General features: G+C 43.2%; 1 protein-coding gene across 2 annotated transcripts in view; it reads right to left on the bottom strand.

Annotated features, from left to right (window-relative positions):
• The window catches only part of STARD9 (StAR related lipid transfer domain containing 9), a 132,808-nt gene extending 111,059 nt beyond the window's left edge, over positions 1–21,749 (bottom strand). For both annotated transcript variants that reach the window (XM_006135403.5, XM_075927239.2), the window contains exons 1-3: positions 21,296–21,749; positions 15,961–16,030; positions 8,945–9,061 (exon numbers count right to left, since the gene is read on the bottom strand). In XM_006135403.5, coding sequence (XP_006135465.3) covers positions 8,945–9,061; positions 15,961–16,030; positions 21,296–21,342 — 234 coding nt within the window. In that variant the 5' untranslated portion in view covers positions 21,343–21,749. The remainder of the gene's footprint in view (positions 1–8,944; positions 9,062–15,960; positions 16,031–21,295) is intronic.
• Between the last annotated feature and the right edge of the window lie 5,465 nt (positions 21,750–27,214).

The raw sequence follows: 27,214 nt of genomic DNA, 5'->3' as shown, positions 1-27,214 counted from the left end.
GCCCAGCTCTCAAGGCAGAGACATCACCAGTGCAGACATAAGGATGGCACAGGTAAGATATCTGCACTGCTACTGGCATGGTGCTGCTTTCTGAACTGGGCATCTGGCCAACAGCCACAGCTCTTACTTCTCTCTGAAGTATTTTAGGGGCTCTCCCCCTAAAATAACCTTGGGATCCTCTGCCGCTTCCTTTTGGGTCACAACCCCGAAACTGAGAAAAGCTGGTCTCCCCCATGAACTGTAGATAGTATAGGGTAAAAGCACACAGAAGGCCAGATTTCACAGGGGTAGAACAGATTTTAGGGTCCATGATGCATTTTTCATGGTTGTGGATTTGTTAAGGTACTACTACTAATAAATAGCACCCATAATGCTTCACAGGTTCAAAGTGTTCTACAAATATTAACTAATTAATCTTTACAACATCAAGCATACAGCCGGTCCCCGAGTTATGAACAGTCGATTTACGACCGTTCGCATTTATGACCAAACCTCCCATTAAGCGGTCGTAAAGGCAGCCCCCGAGTTACAAACGTGACCCACGCTTACGAACAGCGCAGTCACAACGTAACTCAGTGTGGTCCGACTTATGACATTTCGAGTTACGGCCAAGTGTTTGGTCTGTAACTCGTTCGTAACTTGGGGACCGGCTGTATAAGTGTTTGTCAATGTTTTTCAGATAAGAAGCAGAGGTATAGGGAGGTAAAGTGATTTGCCTAGCCTTGGAAGCAGCAGGAAAAACTCCATTGGCATTTTCTCCTAGGTAGCATCTGGCTTAATCTATGCATCCAATAATCAGTAGTCAGTGTCTGTGAATATTTGTGTTTATGTGCAAATATTGCAGAAGTAAGACAGTTTTTTCTAAATATTCATATAATTGATATTTGTTCCCCCTTTTATACTCTATACCCCCATTTCCCCTTTTGATATATTTCATATTTTGAAATGCATGCATTTTCATTTATATTTGTATGCAAACTTACAATGAAGTGTGCAATTGTTTCCTCCGTTAATAGCTTCATAAACTAATTGTTTGCAACTCATGTTTTTCTGTTTGTATTTCTTCCTTTTCTCATAATCTCTAAATGCTGTCACCCTGCTACTAAAATTACAAAGGGTTGGGTTTTTTTTGTCCTTCATGTAATCATCTTTGAATCTCAAGATTATTCATTAAGATTCCCACTTAAATTTTATGGAAAAGGAAGAAAGCATGATATAGCCAGAAGACTGACCTTATTCCTCTATAATCCAAGCCATTTAAATGACTATTGAATGCAGCAGCTGTGTTGCTGGCAGAGGAGACAGGACAGAATTAAAATGCTCATAGTGGTGATTTACCTCCTTCCAATGCAATTCATTACATACTGATCCAATTATTGCACAAAAAGCCTTTTTCTTATAGCATGTTCTCCTTTTCACTTCTGTTTCTCCCAACCAAAACTATGCCAAGGATAGAATGCTCACTGCTTTGCAAATATTTCATGAGAAAATGCCATTTACACCCACAGTCTGCTCTTTCCTGTCTCCCCCTCCCCACTTCCCAAAACTGAAGAATTTAAAAGCTCTTCTAAAGTAGTGGTTCTCCTCCAGGGATTCAAGGCTCCCTGTGGGGCCGTAAGCAGGTTTCATGGGGGTCTGCCAATATATAATCAGAGCAGTGTTGGTGTTACAGCAGGGGTGGGTAATGATTTTTGATGGGGGCCACTCCAAGAATTTGGAAAGTGGTCAAGAGTCACACTCTTCCATCATATTAATGGAGGAGGTACATGGTCTGGAATGGAGGCTGGGTGCAGAAAGGAGAAGGGATAAGGGTTTGAAGCGCAGGAGAGGGTGTGGGGTCTGGGAGGGAGTTTGGGTGAAGAAGGCTGTTGTGACCTGGAGCAGGGAACTGGGGTGCATGGGTTTGGGTTGTGACCTAGGGAAGGAGGGGGTTGTGACCTGGGGCAGGGTACTAGGATGCAAGAGGGGGCGCAGGGGTTTGGGTTGTGACTTGGGGCATGGGATTGGGATGCAGGGTCTGTGAGGAGATATAGGTACAGGAGAGTGCAGAGAGATTGGGTTATATGGTGCGGGCAGAGGCAGACTCTGGCCGGGAGACTTATCTGCTTGACTCTCAGACAGCTGCCTTCTCGGGTAGACTCCCTGCCTGCCCCACCCCCAGTACTGATTGCAGGAGCCATGTGTCATTGAATAGCTACAAGCCTGAGGGGAGGGGCAGCAAGGGTGACAACAGGTAGCTACCACAGGCCAAAAACCGGCCAATGGGATTGTGCTGGGGCAAGGGCAGTGCATGAAGTCTCTGCCCCCTACCCCGGGCTCACAGCTGTTCAAACAGGGCCCTGCAGCAACTGCTTTTCTCAGCAGTGTGTGGGAGGCAAGCAGGGAGTCTGACTGAGGCTCCCTGTCGCATCCATGGATTGGATCCAGCAGCTTGATAGGCTGGATCCAGCCCACAGGCCATATTTTGCCCAATCCTGAGTTAGAGTCACTGCAGCCCACCCAGGGAAGAAAGCTGGAGTCTGAGCCCCACTGCCAAGGCCTGATGCTGAAGACTGAACCCTGCCACATGAGAATGAAGCCAACTTTACTTTGCAGAGCCCCCTGTGATGTGGACCTCAGGAATCTGTCCTGCTTGGTATCCCCTAATGCTGGCTCTGGCTTTTAATCTGCTGGATATGCAGAAAAACAGGGAGTTTTTATAGTATGCTGGGGGGGAGAGGCTCAAAGAAAAAGTATGAGAACACATGGTTTAGAGAGAAAAAGAAAGAAAAACCAAAACAAAATAACCAACCTTAACTAGTGACCTATGACTAAGAGTAGAATTTTTTTTAACCAAATTAGTGTTTTTTCCAAATATCATCGTTACTTTCTAAATTCTTTCTATATGCAAGTTATATCTAAACCGTATCAGAGTAAAATTAAGATCCTGCAACATCAATGAAGGCCTTATACACTGCTTCAAATAGGATAGTCTGTGAGGCAAACAGCATCTCTTCTGTTTGGGCTTCAATTATGCGTTGGAGGGAAGGGGGCAGAAGGATCTTCCCTCCGGCCCCCACCACTTGCTTAGCTGGAATTAGGACACAAAATCAGGCCAGGATTTTTGGGCACATGAAGGTTTGGTCACAAGTAATACAACCATTTAAAAACAGAATGAGGAGGGTAATAGCTCAAAAACTAACTTTCACAAATGTTCATATGATTTGTTTTTATATATAATCTCCGTTGAGTCACTATGTGCCTGTTTTCAGTAATGACCATTGTTATCCTTAGGGTGCAAAATGAAACAAACCTCAATGAGTGGTCTGTAGCACCTTAGAGACTAACAAAAATATATATATAGTATCATGAGCTTTCGTGGGCACAACCTACTTCTTCAGATGAGGGACGAAAACTGGTGATATTGTATATCTTTTTTTCTTAGTCTCTAAAGTGCTATAGGACTACTCTTTTTTCTTTTTTTTTTAAGTTACAGACTAACATGGCTACTTCTCTGAGACTTTCAAACCTCAATGGACAATTTAAAAATAAAAGCCATCAATAAGGAACTCCAATCAATAGATGATTTTCAATATCCTTTTTTTCCCTACCATCCTTTTTCACAAGAAGTTGTCAAATAAAATTTTGTGTGACATTGAAAATTAAACATTCCTTTGTTTTTTTAAGTGCAGTGTTTTCGTTATTGTCCTAACTGACAAGCTAAGTCAGTACTAGGTGTTTCATGTGTATGTTTTTGTGAATTACCAGAACGAGGCAAACATTTTTAATAGCAGCAAATTTTACTAATGAAAGTTAGTTAACACAATTCTGTCATAGCTGCTTTACAAATGTAGGGCTATATTTTGGCACATGCTGGTTAGGGTTGCCCAACAATAGCTGCAAAATATTTTGTGGGCTGGATTGGAGAAGTACTGGGGCTATAGACGTCCCACAGATGGGAGTTTGAGACCACTGCCTTAAACTTCTCAAAGGCATCTGGGAGATAAGTGAGCGATACAGAAATGTATGGTAATATTATGAAGCACAGCCATCTCTGGAGCACAGCACAGCAACTGTTTAATACAACAAGATCTGAAATGAACGTTTACATCCAGGAGTAACTGCAGGAGAAATTTACAAAGGAAGATTACAATTGTCAGAGTTGTAATTTTGCCTAGATACATGGATGTATACCCCTATTCTTGTCACTGCCATGGGATCTCAATAATAACTAGAAGCTGTTAGGAACTTGTTTTGACATCTTATCCAGAAGACAGGAAAGGACATAACTTTTTTAGGAGACAGTATTCTCAAGGAAGAAGCCAGAAGGTAGAGTATTTCATCCTTCAGCTAATAAACCGAGCCCTGGTGATAACTGTTGGCACAATAAGACTTCACTGTAAGGAAATACAGTGATTGCAGAGAAGCTTATAAAAGAAAGCTTTACTGTAGGGCAATGTTACTTAATTCCTTTAGTAGCTGATAATATCACTAAAATAAGGAAGCTGCTAGGAAACTGAATCTGTACTCATTGATAGAGTATTGATCTGAAACATGGAATTAAATACAAGGAACATCATTCAAACAATATTAGGGGTCTGACACTTACAAAAGCAAGCAAGTTTCTCCAGCACCCACTTATGAAATATATATCACATGTGCTATAAAAATGCTAAACCCGTTGGGGAAATCAGTGACAGAAATATACTCACTGTCCGAAGTCCCTCAGGACACCAATCTATCTTTAAACCCTTTCATCTTGCATTCCCTTGCTGCTGAATACACTTGCTGTTCTTTTAAATGCCAGACATTCCACTGGCTTGCAAGTAACCAGTACATGAGCAGCACCCAACATCCATTTAGCTTTGGGCATCAGGTACATTCAGTGACTACTCAAGGTCACTTGATGGTAAATTTTAAACACTGCTTCATTTATAACATTATTTTACAAGAACGAAGAGTACTTTATTGTCCTAGCTGATGCGCAATTCATATGGTAGCCTTTCATCCTTCCTCATATGGAGTGGAGCTAAAGAGGACATAGTGGGTTGTATTTATCAATGCCTTTTGCAAAAGTACCCTAGCTGGAAAGCCAGCCACCTAAAAACAGTTCTGGGCAAAAAAAAAAAAAAAAAAAAAAAAAGGTTTTCTGTATTGTTATAAAGATGGGAAGAAAAAGAATTCAGTGTTCACAACATGGCACACAGAAAAGAAGCTACTTCCTGCCCAATTTAGGTCCATTTAGAGGTCAATTTGAAGGGGGAAAACCAACAACACTGAGATATAGCTCATTAAATTTTAAGTCTTAAAGTAGAAGCAAAGTTCACTTAACACCCAATTCATAGAAAAGGGCAGGTGCTGAAGACCTTTTACTTTTACCGACTACAAACTTTCTCAGCTGCTAAATGCCCTATTTTCATTAGATCTACAATAGTTATCTTTCACTTGGCTTTCTCTTCTTTAGGAGCAGAATGGTGGCTGCCTTCAACACCCAGCCACTCAATCTTTTAATTTCCCCATCTGTGAAAAGGCATGTTGGATGGACTATCTCTCTCCTTCCACTTCCAAGTAAGGGCAAAGTTTCTTTGCTCAATAAGCCCACAGACCGTTCCTAATATAATTAGGGTTGGGAATCTAAGGTGAGAATATACTAGGAGCACTACAATAAAGCTGCTCTGGTCCAGGGTCGGATTTGGAGACTATAACTCAGATAACATGACAACACACTCTCGGTTCTAAATTTCTTCATATTTAAACCTTTCCCCTAACAGTAATTAAAGTGTAGCTCTATTCTGAATAGGGACCTTGTAAAAAGGCATCCCTGGACTCTGGTTTTTTGCTGTCTATCTATATCAAATGCTCAATTCAAACATCAAAAGATTAAGTGTCAGAGTGACTGGTGCATTTCTGCCTTTCTGCACTGGTCTGGTAGTGCAAACACCCTAGTAAATAGTGGCATGTGGTCAGCGGTTACCTCACTCTTGCTCCACCTCACCACTTAACCCCAAAGATTTAGATAATGGCACAGAGATTACACTTATATAGTTTGTGGATGATACCAAGGTGTAAGGAGTTACAAGTGCTTTGGAGGATAGGATTAATATTCAAAATGATCTGAACAAACTGAAGAAATGGTCTGAAGTAAACTGAATTAAATCCAATATGAACAAATACAAAAGTACTCCACTCAGGAAGGAACCTTCAGCTGCAGACATACAAATGTGAAATGACTGCCTAGATAGGAGTATTGTAGAAAGGGATATGGAGATCATGATGCTAAATATAAGTCAGCAGTGTAACACTGTTGCCAAAAAAAAGCAAACATCATTCAGAGATGTATTAGCAGGGGCGTTATAAACAAGACACGAGAAATAATCCTTCCACACTACTCAGGTCTCCCCAGGAGTAATGTGCCCAGTTCTGGGTACCATATTTCAGGAAAAATTAGAGAAAGTGCCAAACAGAACACCAAAAATGCTTAGTGGTCTAGAACATGACATTTGGAGGAATATTTAAAAAAAACTGGGTTTGTTTGGTCTGGAGAAGAGATGACAGAGGGGACAAGATAATAGTTTAAGTACATAAACGGTTGTTATAAAGAGGAGTGAAATAAACTGTTCTCCTTAACCACTGAGGACAGGACAAAAAGCTTAAATTGCAGCAAGGGAAGTTTGGTTGGATATTAGGGAAAACTTCCTATCAGGATAGAAAAAAAGCTTGCAGATGCCCCAACCAGAGCAAAGCCTCTGGAACTTGCCTAGCTGTATCCACCCCTTCCTCCCTAAAGGCACCCCATGAAGAGAAGAGGTGGGGGGGGGCTTCCCTTCCCTCCCACTCTTGCAAGGGATTCCCCTCCCCTTCCCTCAGGTCCCCTGCCTCCTTAACTGTTAAGGAGGCATTGCTGGCAGGGTATGACTAGCTAGGAGTACCAGACACTGCTACTTGCTGCAGCCAGCCTATTGCAGGGAGGGGGCTCTGGGGCTTACCCAGATGTGGCCACCCTTTCCTCCCTAAAGGCACCCCATGTAAGGAAGGGGTTGGGGGGATTCTCTTCCCTCCCACTCCTGCAAGGCATTCCCCCACTTCTCTCCAGTCCCACATGCCTCCTTAACCATTAAGGTTCCAGTCTGCCAGAAGCCAGCCAGCCTATGGGAGGAGGAGGGGAAAAGAGAAGATGGCCCTGATGTGTCCTCCCCTTCCTCCTGAAAGGTGCCCCATGCAGGGAAGGGGCTGAGGGGCTTCTCTTCCCTCCTACTCTGGGAATGGATCCCCTCCCTCCCTCCCTTTCTCTTCTCTAGTCCCACATGCCTGTTCATGGCAAAAGGAGTTTTGCTGGTAGCCTCTGCAGCAGCCTGAGCCTGGGAAGCAGCTTCAACGTCTTCTTCACTGCCACCCTGCTGAGACGCCATAGGGCTCCAACACGTGGTGTTTCTCCCCCCCACCAGATCTCCTGTGTGCGCCTCTCCCACATGCAGCAGAGGAACCGGAAGTATTCAGCCACACTGCATGGAAGGCTGGGGGAAGTTTCTGAAGTGGCCCCAGCAACCCCTCACCCACAGGGCCAGATTAAATTGTTTGGTGTGCTACATCTGGCCCTCGGGCCACAGGTTCCTCACCCCTAGTCTGAATAGTCCTGCCATAAGTGCAGGGGACTAGATTAAATGACCTCTCAAAGTCCCTTCCAGTACTACGATTTTACGATTGCAGCTGGTGGATAGGAAGTGTTAGAGGCATTGCACTCTAGTTATCTTTAGGTAACTGCAAGATGATGAAGGTTGGCACAATCCCCAGAATGCTCTAATTTGGGCTACAGCTGCAGCCAGCACAGATCCACCCAGACAATCAAGGAGCTGCAAAGAATTCCCAAAAGTCTTCTCCCATCCTGTTTTATCAGGTTTCTCCTTGAGAGATCCATAATTTTTGTAACTGCCACCTTGCAAATTTAGCATAGACACAGAGTACAGTTAGGTACTATGCACATCACCACCAATAAAACAGGTTATGCAGGGCTAATAAGGCCCTTAGTGACACCTGTGTAATTCCAATGTCTTCAACAGGCCTGCACAGGTATAATGATTGGAATTTAGTAAACAATTCTGCTGATGGACAAGATAAATAAATACAACTACCTTTTAGAGGTGTTGGTTCTTCAAGTCTATCAGCAGCAAAGAGCAATAAAAACATGATTTAGTCACTTCTGTCAGCAGATAACACTAAATGCACACGGTAGGGACTGTCTACGATAATTACATGTCATTTTACAAGCATACTTAAGAACTTCTGGGTTACTGAAAAAAAAGAAATTGAACCTCATTGTTTTTATTTTTTTAAATATACATACCCCTATGCCCTTTGTATTTAAAAAAAGAAATCTTGGACTATCAAACCAGGAAGAGTGCTGCTTGTTAACAAGAGATTTCTGACTCTTCAGTTAAAAGCTCAGAGTTAAATTATTATTGTTTAGACTACAAAAGTGTGGGTTTAACACTGAAGTTTAATACTGCCATATAAAATGTCACTTCATTGCTAATAATTTCAGTGAAAACATGGAGCTATTCTGAGGACTAAGTTTGGGATTGTGGTCAGCATTTACATAGAGTGCCATCATTTTCTCCCTCCAAAATCTGATCTCCAATTATCTTTCATTGCTTAATTGGAGTCCGTCAGGCTTCTTGCCTTTTCAGATTGAGTGCTTATCACAGAAAGCTGGTGACAGTGAAAGTGATGTCTTTCAACTAGTACAAAAAGTACTCCAGAACTTTTATTTTCAATTCAGGATTATGACATCACCACACCAGGGATACAGTACTGACGTATCATCCTCAAGATAAGAAAAAAAGACGCTCTAGGAAAAATAAATCAATTACCAGAATCTCAAACTTGGTTACTGAGAGTATATATATCCTCTCCAAACAATAATAAAGGTCAAAACAGGACATATACAAGGAATTGAAACATTACTCACCACTTCCTGAGATGCATACTTAGAATCATCAGGATCAACTGACCAATAGCAGAAATCAAAGCCAAAAGCCACAATCTTCTCTCTTGTGTCCCCTGGGCCCTCAAATCTATTGTCTACCTGAATAGGGGAAAGAAGGGGAGGGAAAAAGAGAAGACATGAATTTGAGATTACCAAATAATAGTAATTTTAAAAGTTTGTCCAGGATATGCTTTCCCCCTTCTCACAACACAAATATGCATAGCTCCAAGTTAATCCCTTTCTCACAAAACTCTAAGAAAAAAATATGGATGAATCCATCACAACACTGCTAAAGGTAGTACTTTCACTGAAAGTAGTACTTTCAGCTCATTCACCACTCCTCTCCTACTTCAAAACAGTACAATGCACATAACAGTTTTCCATTCAAAGCTCTCCAAACATTTTACAAGCATTACTGAGTTAATCCTCACAACACACAGGTTAGATGTGAGAGCATTAACCTCATGTTACAGATGGAGAAACTGAATTCCAAAGGTTAAATGACTACAAATGGCAGAGCCTGAAATACAGCCCATACCTCCTAACTCCTACTATCTCTCTCTATATATAATTTTTTTCCCTGTGGATCGACAGAATGACATCATGAGGTCTGCATCAACAGGCTGGGAGGGGGGTAGGCGAGCGAAAGAGATATTTTCTCCACTGACTCTGTGATGCTGGGGAGGAGGCGGCAGCGAGGCTGACCCCTAGCTCAGTTCGGGACGGCCCAAAGCAGTGAGTGCTGGCTGGAGTGCGCGGCACCCCACTGCTGGGGGAGCTAAGGGAGCTTGGAGAGCTGCAGAGAGTAGGGGAAAACCTGCCAGGCTGCAGCCCACGCTGTCAGTGGGCTCAGCACGGAAAAATCCTGAGCGTGGGTAGGGATGCAAGCGACTAATTGATTAGTTGACTATCTGATAAGCAAAAGCTTATCAGATAGTCAACACACTAGTCAACTAGTTGCTTCCCCCCCTTTCTGCCTCTATCAGAAAGAGGCAGCAAGAGGAAGGGGGGAGAAAGGAAGGGGTGCTGGGGGGAGCCGGTTCCTCCCAGCTCAAGCTCCATGGGAGGGGGCAGGGGTGCAGTGTCCTTGTTCCAACTTTGAAATGTGCAAGAGTCCCCACTGGGGCTCTTGTACATTTCAAAGGCAGAAGGCCAGGTGGCACTTCCGCCTTCAAAATGTAGCAACAGCAGAGTGGAAGCACACTGGGAGCCTTGAGACTTTCTCCCCCCCCCCAGGAAGTCGGCACTGGTGCTTCAATCTCATGGGGAAGGAGGGAGGCTGGAGCACCAGTACTTGCTTCTTGTGGTGGGGAGGGGGAAAAGAAAGCCCCAAGGCTCCCCATGAGCTGCCGCTTTTCTTCCCCCTCCCCTGGTGGCGGGGACAGCAGTGCAGGGATGTGCTTCAAGAAGGTTTTTCCTGCTGCTCAGAAGGGCAGTGAGTGAGGGGGGGTGCAGGATCTCAGCTGGGGGGGGGGGACGAGGCTGGAGCACAAACTCCCAGCATGTCCCTATTCCCCTCGGTTACCACCCTGCCGAGACCCCAAACCCCCAGTCCTCTTACTCATCCCCTCCACTGAGACGCTGTACCCCAATCCCCTCACTCATACCCCCCCAAGCCAAGACCCTGAACCTCCAGCCCACTCACTCACCACCCTGCCAAGACCCCACATCCCCAGCCCCCTCACACATCCCCTCCAGTGAGACCCTGAACCTCCAGCCCCCACTCACTCACTCCTTCTACTGAGACCCTACATCCCCAACCTGCTCCTGCACCCTCCTCCCAGCCAGACATCTGCCCCCTAGAGAGGGGGGGGGGGTTGAGGAATGCAGCTCACGCTCTCTGGCTGCGAAAGCCATGGGGGGGGAGGGGAGGTTGGCGAGTGTAGCAAGCAGGGGGTGCAGCCCCCTAGTTATGCTTTAAACACAAGTCTATCTACTCTCCTTCTTTATCTCGCATTAAAATTTTGTCAGTTCTCATCCTTCAATGTATTATGGATTAGCAAGTACCCATAACAAATCCTGAGTTTTGATTAACCAGTAATCACAACCAAACCCTCCTGTCATACCACTGATTAGAACTAATATTTTTCATTACTATTTCCCCTAAGATATACCTTCACTAAAAAGATCACTTGGGTGATTGGTATTCAGGTCTGAGCACTGAATAGTCACACTGCAAAACCACTACAATCTCACTAGTGCTACACTCCTCTGCATGCATAGATTCCTAGGGGCACATCCCATGGCTCTTCTGGGCTGCATTCAGCTGAGCTTCTCTACAATTCTTGCATAGTTGTGGAAGATGTATCTGTCTCTTGCAGGCACACATGTGAATTGTGATTATCAGTTAATCAGAACAGAATTTCTCAGTGCTACTTTATAATGTACAGGCAGTCCCCGGGTTACACGGATCCGACTTACATCGGATCCCTATTTACAAACGGGGTGAGGCAACCCTGCACTAGCTGCTTTCCCCCAGCAGACCAGGGAGACGCGAAGCTAGTGCCCCCCCTCCAGCAGACCAGGGAGACGTGGAGCGGCTTTTCTCAGCAGACACCTCAGCTTGAGAATAAAGGACTGAGGGAAGTGAGGTGTGGGAGAATAAAACTGAGCTCTGGAGAAATGTTTGGCTAGAGTTTCCCCTACAATATGTACCAGTTCCGACTTACATACAAATTCAACTTAAGAACAAACCTACAGTCCCTATCTTGTACGTAACCCGGGGACTGCCTGTACATAATTCTAAAAAAATCTTGTTCATGGTTTGAGCTTTCATCACCAGATAAGTCTGATGCCATACATTAAACTAATCTGTGCAACAAACAGCATATAACCCTACTGGAATTTTTAATCTGGTTTTAAACACACTTTGCCCTACCCCAATAGGAGGAGTGTGATGTCAGTTTCTTGATATTAGAAAAAGCTGTTTAAAGGAGCTGGTAAATTTTCAGAAAAGAGTGACACTATTCCTATGAATAAGGACTGAAGAATTAGGTTCAATATTTATGATTGCAAACTGCTAAGGATAGGTATATATCTTTTTTTTGAGCTGTGAAGTGCCATGAATGCCTATGTCTTTGTAAAAATAATAATTGTTTTCATAAAAGGTGACTTAAGTTGTTAAGAAAATCAAATAGATCTTGCTACACAAGTCATTATTTGATTCCCAACAAGATGTTCTATCTATCTATTTGCACCAAGCAAGTGGGCAAGCTACTTTCCCAAAAACCCAAACAACACTTCCTCCTCCCCAACTCAAAGGAAGAAACCTGGAGTCACACATTAGACCGAAATAGCTGGGTCCATACATAACACTGACATCAGTAAACAACAGAATTAGCAATCTTGACATCTGATAATAGCGTAAGTAGAAAAGAAAATAGTTATATTCACTATTAACTAGAACACAAAATACTGCATTAACAAGCCACTATTGCTATTAGCTACTTTTAAGATCTATGGATGAAAAGCACTGTAAATGCTAAGTATTACCATAATTTATGGAGATTACTGGGGAAATTGTTACACAAGCCTAGCTAAAGGAGCCTCTTTGCTAACAGCAGTTTTGTTGTTGAATGTATGTTGAGGGTGGGGAGAAAAACTGTACATTTATCCTTAAAAGAAAAAGGATATCATGTATGGATAAACCCTTATGATTCTAAATTAGTCACGCTGAATTAACTCCAACTGATGTTTCCTTTGGCTAGTGTTAAAATGTAAGCTAGTCTATTGATCAGTTAATTCAAAAGGATTATCTTCAATAAATAAGGCTTATTCAGAAGCCTTATAAATGCTGTAATCCAGAAGAGAGCTCTCCACTGTTCTCTGCAATGGCTTACTCAGAGCCCTGACTGCCTATTGTAAAAAAATAAAATGAATACTTTCTCCCTGCAAATTCAATTTTATAATCATAAAGTGACAGGCTACCAAAAGAAATCTCTGTTAATATAAAGACTTCAGTTATACAGTTTGTGCACTGGTGTAACTATTTCACTTAGGGGTATGTTGAGCTGGTTTAAAGAAAACCGATACACTGGCACAGCCCTAATGTGGAAATAGTTATGCTGGTGTAAAGGTGTCTTATATACCTATAGCTTATTATCTTCTTGTACAGCAATAGCTTGCTGGCATAAAGCACTTTCATACTAATAACTCTATCCATCTTATGGGGTTGTACTGCTTTAACATACTGAAGTGGGTTGTGCCCACTAAAGCTCATGATACCTTCTTTTTTTGTTAGTATCTAAGGGCTCATCTAAACTACATCCCTCTTTCAAAAGAGGGATGTAAATGAGCCCAATCAGAAGTGCAAATGAAGCTTGGATTTAAATATCCCACACTTCATTTGCATATTTGCATCCGATCACGGTTTCAAAAAAGGGTATTTCAAAAGTAAAACCGCAGTCTAGACGCGGTTCTTTAAAAAACAACAACCCATTTTCAAAATAACCCATACTCCTCATTTTTTCAGGAGTATGGGATCTTTTGAAAAAGAGTTCTCTCCCCCCCCCCCCCCCCGAAAGAACTGCATCTAGACTGCGGTTTCACTTTCAAAATACCCTTTTTCAAAACAGCAATTGGATGTGAATATGCAAATGAAGAGCGGGATATTTAAATCTGCTCTTCATTTGCACTTTCGATCGGGCTCATTTACATCCCTCTTTCGAAGGAGGGATGTAGTCTAAATGAGCCCTAAGGTGCTGCAGAGCTATTCTCTTTGGTAGGCAGTGCTGCCCGGCTGCCCCTGACCACCAGGGGGGTCCGAAGCCACCCCGGCCCTTGTCACCCCCCCCCTCCCACTGCCAGGGAGGGGGGGCCAAGGCCTGGCCACGCCTCCAGCCTTCACAGTTCACAGCACACCTCCGCGAGGGGGGAAGGTGCATGGCTCTTGGCCGCCCCCCTCCTTCCCCACCCGCAACAGGGGAGGAGGCGCAGCTCCTGGACCCGTTCCTCAGAGCACAAGGGAAGCCATGTGGCTTCTGCCCTGGCCCCGGAGATCTGAGGAGACTGGGGAAGCCATGTGGCTACCTCCTCGCCGCCCAGAGCGCCATGAAGACCGGGGAAGCCATGTGGCTGCTGCCCGCCCCCGCACCAGAGAAGCCAGGCCTTCGGCACTGGTAAGGGAGGAGAGAGAGAGAGAGAGAGAGAGGAGGCTGGGTAGCTGAGGAGGAAGGGTCTGCAGGATGCAGAGTGATGTGATGATGTCACTCTGTTGTCCCACAGGAAAAACTTGTTTTATATATATAGAAAGATTTTAAAGCAGTGAACCTTTGGTACGTAGACAAAGTAACATCTCTCCCTTACTAAAGTGTAATAGTTTTGAAGTAAAAAAATACAATATAAACAGGTCATCTCTTAGGGCTCCAGAGCTCTCTAGCAGACTTCTTGTAATCCATCTCCATCTCTTTGTTCATGGCTCTCTCAAAACCTCAGTCTAACTAGGTTCACTTGTACATCGGCTCCTGAGTGGTCCTAGATGAGGGAATCTGCCAGATCATGGTAGGTTTCCTTCCATTGGCTCCCTCAGCCTGCTGCCCTCCCAGCCAACACCTTCAGCCACACCGCCAACAGGTCAACATGGCTGCCCCAGCCACATTTCTAGAACAGCTGTCCCATCCCCACTGCCAGCCTGGTCCGAAATGCACTGCTGGGTGGCACGTGGCTCTGGCTGAGCTGCACTAGTCCCAGCTGGGTTGCCCGGAAAGGCTGTTGTGGCCCCGGACGGGCTTCCGCTGCTGGGCTTCTGCGGCCTGGCCTTGCTACCAGCTAGGCTGCCTCAGCCCCGGCCACACTGCCCGTCCAGCACACACAGCCTGAACCAGCCCAAGTTGTTCCTGCCCCGCTACAGCCACTGGGCTGCCGAGGCCCTGGCCCCACTACCACCAGCCTCACCAAGCGCGGGGCTCTCATCTGCTGGCCCTCCTGCCCTGGGACTCTCTCATCCAAGAATATCTGTGCTGCTATTGGACATCCGTGGTCCTACTATGTGTGCATATTCTAAGCTTCAAGGCCATTTTTGTCTTTTCTCTGACATACACAAGGCATATACAAAAAACCTCTCTAAATGACCTAATATTTAATATACTGATTGATAATTATGCTGTAGCCCAGGTTAGCATTATAACCTGCTAAACTTTCAGTCTATTTTACCATCTATGCTCTAGGCCTATTCCAAAGGACTCCCTTTGCTAAAGCTCTAAACCTGCAACATGCACTTCAGGTCCTTACTGAGACCTAAGATTTGCTCTGGCTGTACATTTACTTTAATTGTTGTTGAAACAACAAGGAGTCCAGGGGAACCTTAAAGACTAACAAATTTATTAGGGCATAAGCTTTTGTGAGTTGAAGTTCACTTCGTCAGAAGCATGAAGTGAAAAATCACACATTAGGGATATATACATACATACAGAGCCTTTCACACAGCCTGGTTCTCATGTCCCTTGCAGGTAACATCCAAAAATCCCAAAGGGAAAGGAAGGAGGGGTGCAGAAAATCAATTAAATTTCAGTGTTCCCAGTTACCCATTAAAGCCTCAACTGTGGCTAAATACATTTTGCTCAGTTTCACACATTAGTTGCAATCACATCTGACTGCAAATGGTGGAAGAAAGGAAAAAAGGCAAGAGAAAAAGTTATCCATATGTTTGGGATTGTGTGATTATTTTACTGTTACTAACACTTTACTGACAGTCTTGAACTATGGCATGCAGCCTCAGAGGCTTTGATAGCTGCAGAAAATAGAAAAGTAAGAAAAGGACAAATAGATATTTGTTTATCTTACAAAAAAGCAGATGTTCATGGCAATTCTAAAACAACGCCATATCTGGTCCAATTAAAGATTTTGTTCTTAGTATTTCCTTCCTGTTTTATTTTTAAGCTTGTTTTTAGATGAGCTAATAATTGAAAATACAGCTACACATTCCCACAGGATTCCATCATTATTTTAGTACCATCATAGTTTGGGAAGCAAAAGAAAAAAAAAACATAGAAAAAACGTACCTTTACGTTTCTGACTTTTGCCACTTTTTCATCAACTTCTACAATTATTCTTCCCCCTTCAGCATTCTCTCTGGAAACAACAGACAAAAAAAGTTAAAATACGAAGACAATGCAAGTTCATATTCAATATTAGATTTATTGGCTTGCACTATTACAATAAACGGCAACTTGTGTGATTAGTTCTAACAGACAATTCATTTTCTAAAATCTCCCTCAAGGCTGCAAAAAGTGTTCGTAGCTCTTTAAACTAGTGTTTTGACAATCAGAAAAAGTGGTTAAGAGCACCAAACTCAAGAAAAATGACAACTTAGGAAATAGGCCTTTTACACTGTTTGGAATTTAGTTCGTTTCAGATATTTTTAAAAGTGACAATCCACAGCTCACATAACTGGATGGTTTCTAGCAAGAGAAAAACCTTACTTTAGAAGCAAAAAAAGTTGATCTACTATATATTTGAGACCGTTTGTCTGTATCTCTGTATGTATGTCTGTTCAAGAATGCCTTCTAAACAGCAAAAGCTAGGACTGTCAAATTTGGAATGGAAATTCCTCTTATCGTAACTTCAGATGACTTTGACGACAAAACTTGGTAGTGTAGATGTAGACTTACTCACTGCACCCTTCCACACACACCCCCTCTCGCTTTTTCCTCTCTATAACTGGTGACATTTTAAATGGCCACTTCATCTTGAAAATTCTCCTGAATGTGTGTAAAATACTTATGATAAATAATCTGTGCCACCTTGTATTTAGCCTGCTAGAAGTTATCACTACTATGGTCAGCAACACAAATACTACTTTGATGCAAAGGTCCAAATATTGGTTCTTCTTTTGCATGTAGTACTCATTAATTGAAATCCCCACAATAGCAATAACTAGTGCATACAAAACTAGTCCACAGGCCATCCACAACATCCCCTTCTATTTACACATCGCAGTGCATAATTAAAAAGAACGAATGGGATAGAACATAGCACTATGTTTAGGGCACTCGTTAATTAACTAATCAGGTCATTTAATAAATGGTTTAACAAGACTGACCCAACACATTACCAATAGTGATTTTACTTTATAACAAAGCCATACAACTACTAATTAAACACTCGTTCTGTAATGTATTTTTAGATATTACTTTTTTAAAAGACATGATAATGAAGACATCATGGATATCACATACTGATCATGGTATTTTATACAGGCAGTCCCCGGGTTACGTACAAGATAGGGACTATAGGTTTGTTCTTAAGTTGAATTTGTATGTAAGTCGGAACTGGCTCCAGATTCAGCCGCTGCTGAAACTGATCAGCGGCTGACTACAGGAAGCCCTAGGCAGAGGTGTTCTGCCCCAGGCTTCCTGGAATCAGCCGCTGATCAGTTTCAACAGCAGCTGAATCTGGACTCCTGGGACAGAACAGCTGGGGCACTGCCGGGTAGGTCCCCGCAGGACCAACCCGGCAGCACCCCAGCTGCTCTACCCCAGGCGTCCCGTAACAAAAGCCTGGTCTGCTGGGGTGGGGGGACACTAGCTGCGCCTCCTCCTCCCCCAGCGGACCAGGGAGACCCGAGCAAAGCCGCGGAGGCACAGAGGTCCCACCGCCTCTGCGGCTTTGCTCCTGTCTCCCTGCTGTGCTGGGGGAGTCCCCCCCAGCACACCAGGGAGACCCAGAGCAGCTTTTCTCGCCCCAGAGGACGTGGTGGCGGGACCGCTGCGCTCCGGGAGGTCCCGCCGCCTACGAGCTCCGAGGCAAGAAAAGTCCCGTTTGTAAGTCGGGGACGGCCTGTACTACATTAAACTATCTGCTATACTTAAATATGCTGGGAAAACAGCAGCTGCTCTACTGAACTATTCACTAAAGCCAAATCCTCTTCTCAGCAATCACTTGAATTGCCAGACCAAGTTAGTTTCAAGAAATGATTCGGACAAAGTATTCCCCTTCACCCCCAGCTACAGAACATTACAAAAGTCACTCCATAGTGCTACAGTAGCTCACAGCCAACTATCTCCCTAGTCATGAATTAGGCAGCCCCCTCAACTACCCTGAATACTGGATTATGGGGGAGCTGCTATTAAGGATGTTAAAATGCTATTATCTGGCTAGTCGTATAGTCGATGCAATTTGTATCAACTATACAATTAGTTGATAAGCACTGCTCTGCTGCCTCTCATGACTGCAAGGAGTACAGGCTCTGGCTCGAGCTGCCCTCAGCATTTGATTTATGGGTCTACACTAGACTCACTAAATCCAACACCAGAACGTTGAACTCCGGTGCGGTCTTCAAATATGTGATTTTTGTTATCATTGTTTCCCTTACCTCTTAATCATTGCAGACCCACTTTTTCCTTTTTCTTTATACCTCCATGTATTCCCCTTACTACGAGCTTTTCCCAACCTTTAAGTTTACTCTAAAACACACACACAAGTCATTTACATGGCATCTGGATTCCTCCCACTTTTAGCATACTTCAATTGTTGGCCTCCCTAATCTTCGCTTTAAAAACTGTGTGTGGGGGAAACCATAATTAATTTATGAGAGATCTCTCAATGGAAGATATTGCAATTATTTTATTATAGTAATGATGGATGAACTGGTAAAACCACAACTCATTTTGCATTAAAGAATATCTGCAGATAGTCCTTGTCTACTCCAATAGAATTCTTTTTCCTAAAAGAATATAGGATTTGGAAAGATGTCAGATCAAAAGCACTGCCAAATTAAATCCCCCACCCAAAGTCAAAACAGCACAGACAAGGGAAGTGCTAGATTCCTCACATTTCTACATCCTGGTGAGAAGATCAGAGCCCCTGCCCATCCATTCTTTGGTCTCTTTTTCAGACTACCAACAGTGATGCTAATTGTCACTGATATCCACAAGGAGCTAGAATAACACCAAATAATAAAATACAGGACTAGAGGCTTGGCAGTCTTTTTGGAATATTCATTATGCAAGATACAAATGTGTGATAGATCACACAATGAAGTGGAATGGCAGATATAGTCAGATGCACAGTGAAAGTAGTTCCCAAACAAACAATCTGGGCAAGATTTAAACTAAAGCCTTTGGCACTAGAGCCTTTCAGTTATTGCCAACTACCGATTAATACTTACTCCTTTTCATTTTTGGGAGGTGTTTGAACACCAAAGAAATATCAAATACAAAGAATCATAGCTGGTAACATTAAAACAACATTATTTAAATTCATAATTGGCCTTCTCATTCTACTGCATTCTCTCCATAGTATAACAGCATAAATTAATGTCACAATTATAATGTTATTTGGACATTAGTTTTGTATTTGTTTTTAAATAGCAAGGATTTCACATAGCAGTTGCTTTTGAAATAAAGACAAAAATGCATCTAAAAAACTTAGAAACTTCTTCCCTCCCCCTTGCACAAACCTGAAATTTATATAAAAACTTCTGACGTTATTTTATTCAAATTTCATTTTACCTACTTTTTCCCTCCCTCAAACATCACCGATATAGAGGAAAGACTTTCTTTTGCATCAGCTGAAACTGAGGGTAAGTTTTTAAAAACAAATTATAAATTCAAACTATGTCAACATTTCTATGAAATTAAGTGTGCAAGATGTTGGTGAAATGAATGAATTAGTTCTCAGGTTGGGTAACACTTTCAGAAATATCTTGTCTATAACATAAAAGGGTTATTTATTACAGAGGTCAATTAAGCTAGGAGACAGCATGACAGACTCAAGGTTTTTTTTTAAAAGGCAACATCAAAATAAAGAGGAACTGATAGCATACTTCTATGTCCCTGCTGTGCTGTATTGCTTTTCTCCCTTAACCCTGAGGAGTAAGTTACAAGACACCCATAATTTTGCACAACTCTAGTGCTTTCTTGCTCTCTTTCCACTACTCCCAAAATGTCCACAGTACACATGGTTTTGATTATACAGTATATTATACACATAGGTCACATTAGAAATCTGTTCTAACTACAGCATCTTCAAGTCTGTTGAAAATTAACTTGCAAACATATTTTTGAGGCTGTTAAATTTCTTCTGGAAACAAACAAGCCCAAGGGAATGAGTGATATTCTGAACATCCTGCTTCAGCCAACCCAGGGAAAAAAATAGCAACACAGTGATGGGGGTGGGAGTGGTGATGCATTACAGAGCTGACAACTGCCTCATTTCTGCTGGGAACAAGTCAAATAAACAGCACCACTTTTTGTGTTTAATTAGACCTTCTGGGGATATGGAGATCTAAACAAGACTAGTTCAACTTAAAAAACAACAAATGGTCTGGTAACACAGTATAGACTAACAAACCATGTAGATGGTATCATGAGCTTTCGTGGGCACAGCCTAAAAACTCGGTCTTCTGAAGACGTGGGCTGTGCCCACAAAAGCTCATGATACCATCTACATGTTTTGTTGGTCTATCAAGTGCTACCAGAGCATTTGTTGTTTTTTAAGTTTATCCTGTACAGATTAACATGGCTACCCCCTGAAGCTTCAGGACTAGTTCAGTTATCTTCCTTGTTGCCTTACGCGAAACTTTTAAAGGCTGATTTCTTTTCTTCAAACACGAGCAAAGGAAGCATAGTTGAATATTGCCCCTTCATCCCACTACCCACACTGAATATAAAATACCAGTGGATTTAGCGACAGTGTTTACACCCTCGAAGTTTTAAAAACCAGAAACGCTAACCAGCGGCTGTCACAGGATAGTTAGCAACCAGTGCAAGAGAAAAGAAACACAGAACACTACATATAAATGAGAAGGGCGGAACACACATTTCATGGGTTGGAGTAGCTAGCAAAGCTTACAGCCATGAAAAAGGACAGCTGGTTGGGGGGCGGGGGGAGAGCAGTGAAATGGTCTCCGCCTTCATCTTTCCAGCCTCACAATCTCAGGCAGTATTATTGGGGCATTCCGGAGTTCAGTAAACCCCGTAAACACTCTCGTGCTTCTCTGGGGACCTTCATCCAATTCCTTTCTAACTTGTTGGCTCTATAGGGTCACTTCACTGTGCCATCAACGCTGTGTACAGCCGCGTACACGCACGCTCCCCAGCCACTGCTCGCAAGTTCTTACGCTGCACTCACACACCTGTGTGCACATACAGCCACCCGGCACTTACACGCCCGGCCGAAGCGCCCCCGGCAAACCTCGCCCTTGGCACGGAGGCACCAATCGGTGGCCCCGTGAGAAAAGACCGAAAAGACACGAGCCCCCCGCGCAGGGCACAGCTGCATGGGGCGCGCTCAGTGCCGTGGCTGGCACAAGCAGCCCAGCCCTGGGGCGCACGCGATGCCCCGTGGCCCAGCTCAGCCTCTCCGCCGTGGGCGCGGCCCCGGAGCCCCCCGCACCTTTTGCTCAGAGGCCGAACCCGCACGGCCACCTTGACAGTCGCCATGTCCCGCCTCAGCCCCGAGGGGAGACGCCGCCCGCGCCCCGGCTCCGGCTCACATCGCTGCCCGCGAGCAGCCGGCCACCCCGCGCTCGCGCTGCTCCCCGCTGTCCCCAGAGCCAGGGGATTGGCGGGGCCCCGCCGCCGCCCAGCGCAGCCCCCGGGGGGAGGGGCTGCCCGCGGCCCGCCCTAGAGCGGGAGATGGGGCGGGGCTCTGTCCCGAGCGAGGGGGACGCGGCTGGTGCGCTAGGCCCTTTGCTGAGAGCGCTGGGAAAGCCAGGGCACCCGCGCCCGTGGTTCGTGCCTCGGCCGGAGCGGGGAGCCCCCGGGGCACACTGCTCCGGACTGCAGGAACCTGCGGGCGGGGCTCGCTGGCCAGAGCCTTTCTACCGCTGAAGCTCCGGCTTTTGTTTTTCCAGCAGGTCTTCTGGTGTGGCCGGGGCCTGTACCAGCTGTGGCAGTGAGAGCGCAGGACCGTTTTAGGCAGTGCGGGGGGTACAACTGAAATTGGGGGTTGGAGGGTGTTTGAATCTACAGGGGGTGTCAGGACCAATGAGGGGTGAGACTGTGAAAGAGGGCAGTATGTTTTGCAATGTGCACTGCTTTGCATTTATCAGTCTCAACTATACATGGCAAATGATGGAGTCATTCCACTCAATGTGCAGCAACAGTCAAAAAAAACCACTAAGGAGATCTTAAGAACCATTAGGAAAGTGATAAAGACAGAAAAATATAATTCGGTGTATGCGCACATCTTGAATACTATGTGCAGTCTGGTCGTCCCATCCTCCAAATATGTACCTACATGCACACATACACACAAAATTTGGAAATTATGCAGAGAAGGGCTACTAAAATGATTAGGGATATGAAACTGGATGAGATTAAAATGATTTGGACTTTTCAACTTGGAAAAGAGACAACTAAGCAGGGATATGATACAGGTCTATACAATTTTAACTGGTGTGAAGAAAGTGAATATTTGTCAGGTAGCTGAAGAAGTAGGGGACATTCAATTAAATTAATAAGCAACAGATTTAAACAAACCAAAATGAAGACTATCTTCAGGTGACATACATAAAGCCCTGGGTGGATAAAAAATTTGTATCCACAAAAACACTGTCCCAGAACAGTTCTAAACATGTCAGCTTTAAAGTGGCCACTTAAAAAACCAAGATTTTCTATGGAGTAGGAATGTAAAATCCTGTTTTATTAGTTAACTGGTTAAAATTTATGTTTAACCAGTTAACTGATTAAATGGGGGCAGCTGGGCTAGAGCAGGCTCCCTGCTGCAGGTGGGGGTGCTTTGTCTGGGCCAGAATGCCCCTGCCCATACTGTGCCCAGACTAGGCCCACTATGGATGGAGGCTGCTCATGGTAGGCCCTGTGGGGTTGTAGCAGCCCACTGCCTATGATGGGTGGAGAGGCTTCTTTAACTAGTTAACCTTTTAAATTCCTACCATGGAGCCTAATCAGCACTGTCATTAAACATTGGTGAGGTGCAGCAGGTCAAAAAGTATATGTGATTCTTAGGCAGACCATCAGGCACCTGTTCCCACCCTCTCTCTCCACTGGGATCAATTGAGGGAGACACACATACAGGCTAAGTGCAGTTCTGCTGCCTTTTACACATAGATAAAGATAATATTGAATTCCCCTGGCATTCAAGTGATTTTTAACGCAACCCCAGTCAAAATTGATCATTTGGGCAACACGGTGATGTAACCAGTTGATAATTTGGGGAGTTCTGGGGAAATTCACACTGGGTATAGAGAAATCCCTGGCACTGGCAGCTAACGTGTACACATTTCAAATTATTACAGACCTCGCTGTTGCCACTGGCAGTTGTATGCAAAGGCCCTAGGCATAAACACATTAAATAACTGTGTAGGGTCCTGTGTACCTCAAGGGTGCTCCTTATTAGTATATGTTGGGGGTGTGGCAAAAAAAGTCCTGCTTGGAGACCCTAATGAGGTAGCCCCAGCACTGCTTAAATGTCTGCCTCTGGTGATCAGACAGTTGTAACACTGGCAGTTGAGAAGGCCAATGAAATGCAGATATGTAGACTCCTGTGCCTATACAGAAAACTACTGACTTCAGTGGGAATTCTGCACAAGCCCAAGGCATTCATCTGTGCTCAGGTGATTGCAGGGCAGCAGTGTAGGCCAGGTAGTAGGAGGCAGACAATGCAGGTTCTCTTCCAGCTCTACAACTGAAATTCTGCTCAACCGTAGGTAATTTCTTCCTATCATTCTTCAGTTTCCTCAGTTGTAAAATGGAGATAATTATCCACCCTTGTGAAGAAAGTCAATTTTAAATTTAAGGATAAAAAGTGCTAAGTGCAAGATATTTCAGTTATTAAGCCTCACAAATTGCTCTGTGATAGTTAAAGTACAAAGAGCTCACATTACTCATCGCCAACATTCAGCTGTAGTGAGATGCAGTTATCGAGCTGTGCAAAACCAGCACTGTACAACAATTTAGAACTGTAAATGCAAATAAATAACACTCTAAGTTAAAATAGCTGGGGAAACTGTAGCAGACAAACATGGAATTTGGTCATGACAGAGAAGTTCTCACCCTTGCAAGCAGTTCTATTTTGTGGGCTTCAGTGGTCATAAGTTGTCAGGATCTTGGTTTTATATCTTTGAAAAGAGTTAAGAAAAAACTACATACTGTCTTATGTTCTATGCTCAAATTATTACATTGCAGCTAGATCTAAGTAGTCGAGTACTGTAAAACTGTTTTCAAATTCCAAAGTGCTGTTTAATTCAGGCATGTTCAAACATTTGATTAATGCTGAAAATTGGGACTGCTTGTGGACTGCTAATATTAATTCTCCTGTATTCATTAGTTCACATCTTAACATTAGCAGAAATTATTTTCTGTTTGCAAGCAATTTGAAACCAGAAAAATTAGATAAATTGATTTAAAAATGTATTAACCAATAATTTGAACAATTCTAATTACTACTCCCCTTCCTGCCAAGATTACATACACAGTACACTGGTACTATCTATTTAGAACAGCTACATAGACATTTCAGGATTTTAACCATTTTCTTCTGTGGTGGACCAGCTATAAGCAATATCCTTAGGTTTGAATCTGAACACATTCACTATTGTTCACCTATGGTCCATCTAACATCTACTTTTTTTGTTTCATTTTTAAATGTTATAAATGTTTCCATATAGTTTGTGCATTTCTGCAAGATACAATATATTTACTGGCAGTTAACAGCTCTGGAAGAATGAAGTATCTGTGCTATTGAGTCAGCTAGTGGTTGATTTTCAAAAAATTAAGGGGGTTGATTTTATTATTCAGGCAGCTCATTTAAAACAAACAAACAAAAAAAAAACATACAAACAAGCTGGATAAAAGAAAATCTGATTTTTCATCAAAGATTCTGATCCTCGTGTGACAGAATGGGATGTGTCTATACCAAATTATTAACTCCAGTTTGAACTATGTATTAACACAAGTCTTCATACAACCTATTCTGTTGCATTCTAGACAACTGCACTGCACAGGAAACATTATTTACACTTCACTGAAGGACTATCATTGGATATCATCAAGGCTGTAGTCTGGAGCCATTAAATTTTACTGCCTCAACAACTGGCTTTCTTCTGCCAAACAACAATTTTTTACACAGGGATCCCATAAGTGGGGCAAGCATGGTAATATTGAAAGGGAGCATGTGTGGAGATTGCAGCTTCTCATTTAAGCACGACACAGAGAAGATACCTTATTTCAGAGCAGGGCTCTGTTTTATGCAGCAGTGTCTGACCATCATCATATGAAGGACATGCAAGAGAGGGGGGCACTCTGCCTAGGCAGAAACGGTAACAAACCTCAAACTTACAGAAGGGATGAGAAAAATGTAAAAAACAACAAACAGACTAATAGCACCTAAAAGACTAACAAAGGAATGAGGTCAGACACGAGAAGGCTATAACTCTCAAGTGCTTTCAGAGTACTATCACTGTGTAAGAAATTCCTTTGCTAAGGCAGCATTCTTTGCTTTCTTGCATGTTGTCCCCAAAGAGTGAAGCGCTGAGTGTCCACATTTTAAATGAAGCTAATGGACTTTGAAAGGTCTCAGTGTGGAGTTTAGTGTGACTGGTTGGCAGTGTCCCACCTACTAAAGAAGTGTCATATAAGATGTCTGAGCTTGGGGGTGTGCCCCCTTTTTTTTTCAGAGCTAGCAACAGTGCCTAGACCAGTCCTAAACCCACAGGGCTATGTTGGTGCTCTATGCAGTCCAGCACCAGCACTCCACGCTCCCCCATGAGGGGGGAGGGGGTGTTCTGGCTGCTCTGCAGAGAGAGTTCTGCAGGGGTAGAAGTTGTTAGGGGTGAAGGGCTGCCAACACTCCTGGACCAGACACCGCTTGCTGCACTGGTTGTCTTCTCAGCCTGCATACTGAACCCCTCATCCCCAGCTCCACTCCAGAGAAATGATTTAAATTAAGAAAAACAAAATTTGAGTTAAGGACTCGAGAATGCCAAGTAAATTTTTTAATGTTAACATCATGTCTGCTTGCCCTAGCTATATAACAGACCCAAAAAAGATGTTATTCTAATTGGAAAGCAATAATTTTGTAAAGGGAAAAAGTTCTATCTCCAAGTCATCTGTTCCTTATTGAATCTTAGCATATTTTTTTACATCTTAATTTATCCATGAATAGTCCTTAATCTAAGATTACTTGTAATGGCTACTCTATAAAAAGTGGCTTCATACTTGATGCTGTTCTTTCAAAATTTCTATTGCAGTTATCCACCCCTCTTACTAATGTGTATCCCCAGTTTATTTCTCCCAGTGAATGCAAGGAAACATCACATGGACCTTTGTAAGTTAAAAGCACTTTACAAGCACAAACTAACAACATTGACAAGACGTATAGGATAAATATGAAATAAGTATCTTAAATTTGGTAATGGAAACATGTTATAAACAAAGGCCTTGAACAGGAGAAGTTTCCACAGAGGTGATTGCAAATGGTGTTAAATAAGACAAAATGGTGGTCTTAAAATGAGCCAATATGGCCTTTCCCAACACCAAACTAGTAGTAAAGCCTGTGTGAATCCAGGAGCAATGGAAAGCTAGGAGCAAGGCCGAGGAAAGGACAGGCCCTGGGAGGAAATGAAGTTGTCAATCTTATGTGGATTAAGACTGAAAAGAAGGGTGAACTGTTTCTTTTTTTTAACTGAAGTCAGTAATTGGCATGAGGGTCATTGCTAATGAGTGTCAGTTACTATTGGAGCCAACTAATGGCCATCTACGCATCTTGAGCCAATTTGTAAGTATCTTGATCAAATGCTTGTAGGTGTTTGTTACTGTTTGGGTATAGTAAATTGCTTATTTTAAGGCACTTTTAGCAATTGTATAAGTACCATTTAGCCTTTGGATTTAATAAAGAATTTATGGTTAAATGAGTGTTTGGCATCAATATTAATTTCACATTAATGCCAAAAGAATGAAAATATTTCATTAGCACAACATTTGACATAAGGAAAAAATAGAAGCACAGAGGTAAAGTCACTTGGCTGAGGCAGCACAACTCATCTATACAATCAGAACTGAGAAGGTCCTGGTCTCCAGCCATATCTGGAATGGCAGTACTCAATCTGACTGTTTGAATATTCTGAAACTTGTAAATAGATCATCCTTTTTTAGTCTGAAATTTAAACAAATTTCTCTATCTTGTTGCCAAATGCTATTTTTGTTTACCTTATAATTTAAACAGTGAATAACCTCAACTCCCTTATAGCTGTAACAGTTTATTACAGGCAAAAACATTCCAAATGACAAAATTTGAGAGGGGGAAAGAAGCAACTAAACCACATAAGCCACATGCATCAAGGAGAGCAGTTTT

The sequence above is a fragment of the Pelodiscus sinensis genome, chromosome 5, assembly GCF_052426305.1.
Source record: "Pelodiscus sinensis isolate ZL-2025 chromosome 5, ASM5242630v1, whole genome shotgun sequence".
NCBI lineage: Eukaryota > Metazoa > Chordata > Testudines > Trionychidae > Pelodiscus > Pelodiscus sinensis.
The sequence above is the reverse complement of the archived record's forward strand: the minus strand, read 5'-3'. Positions and strand labels throughout refer to the sequence as shown.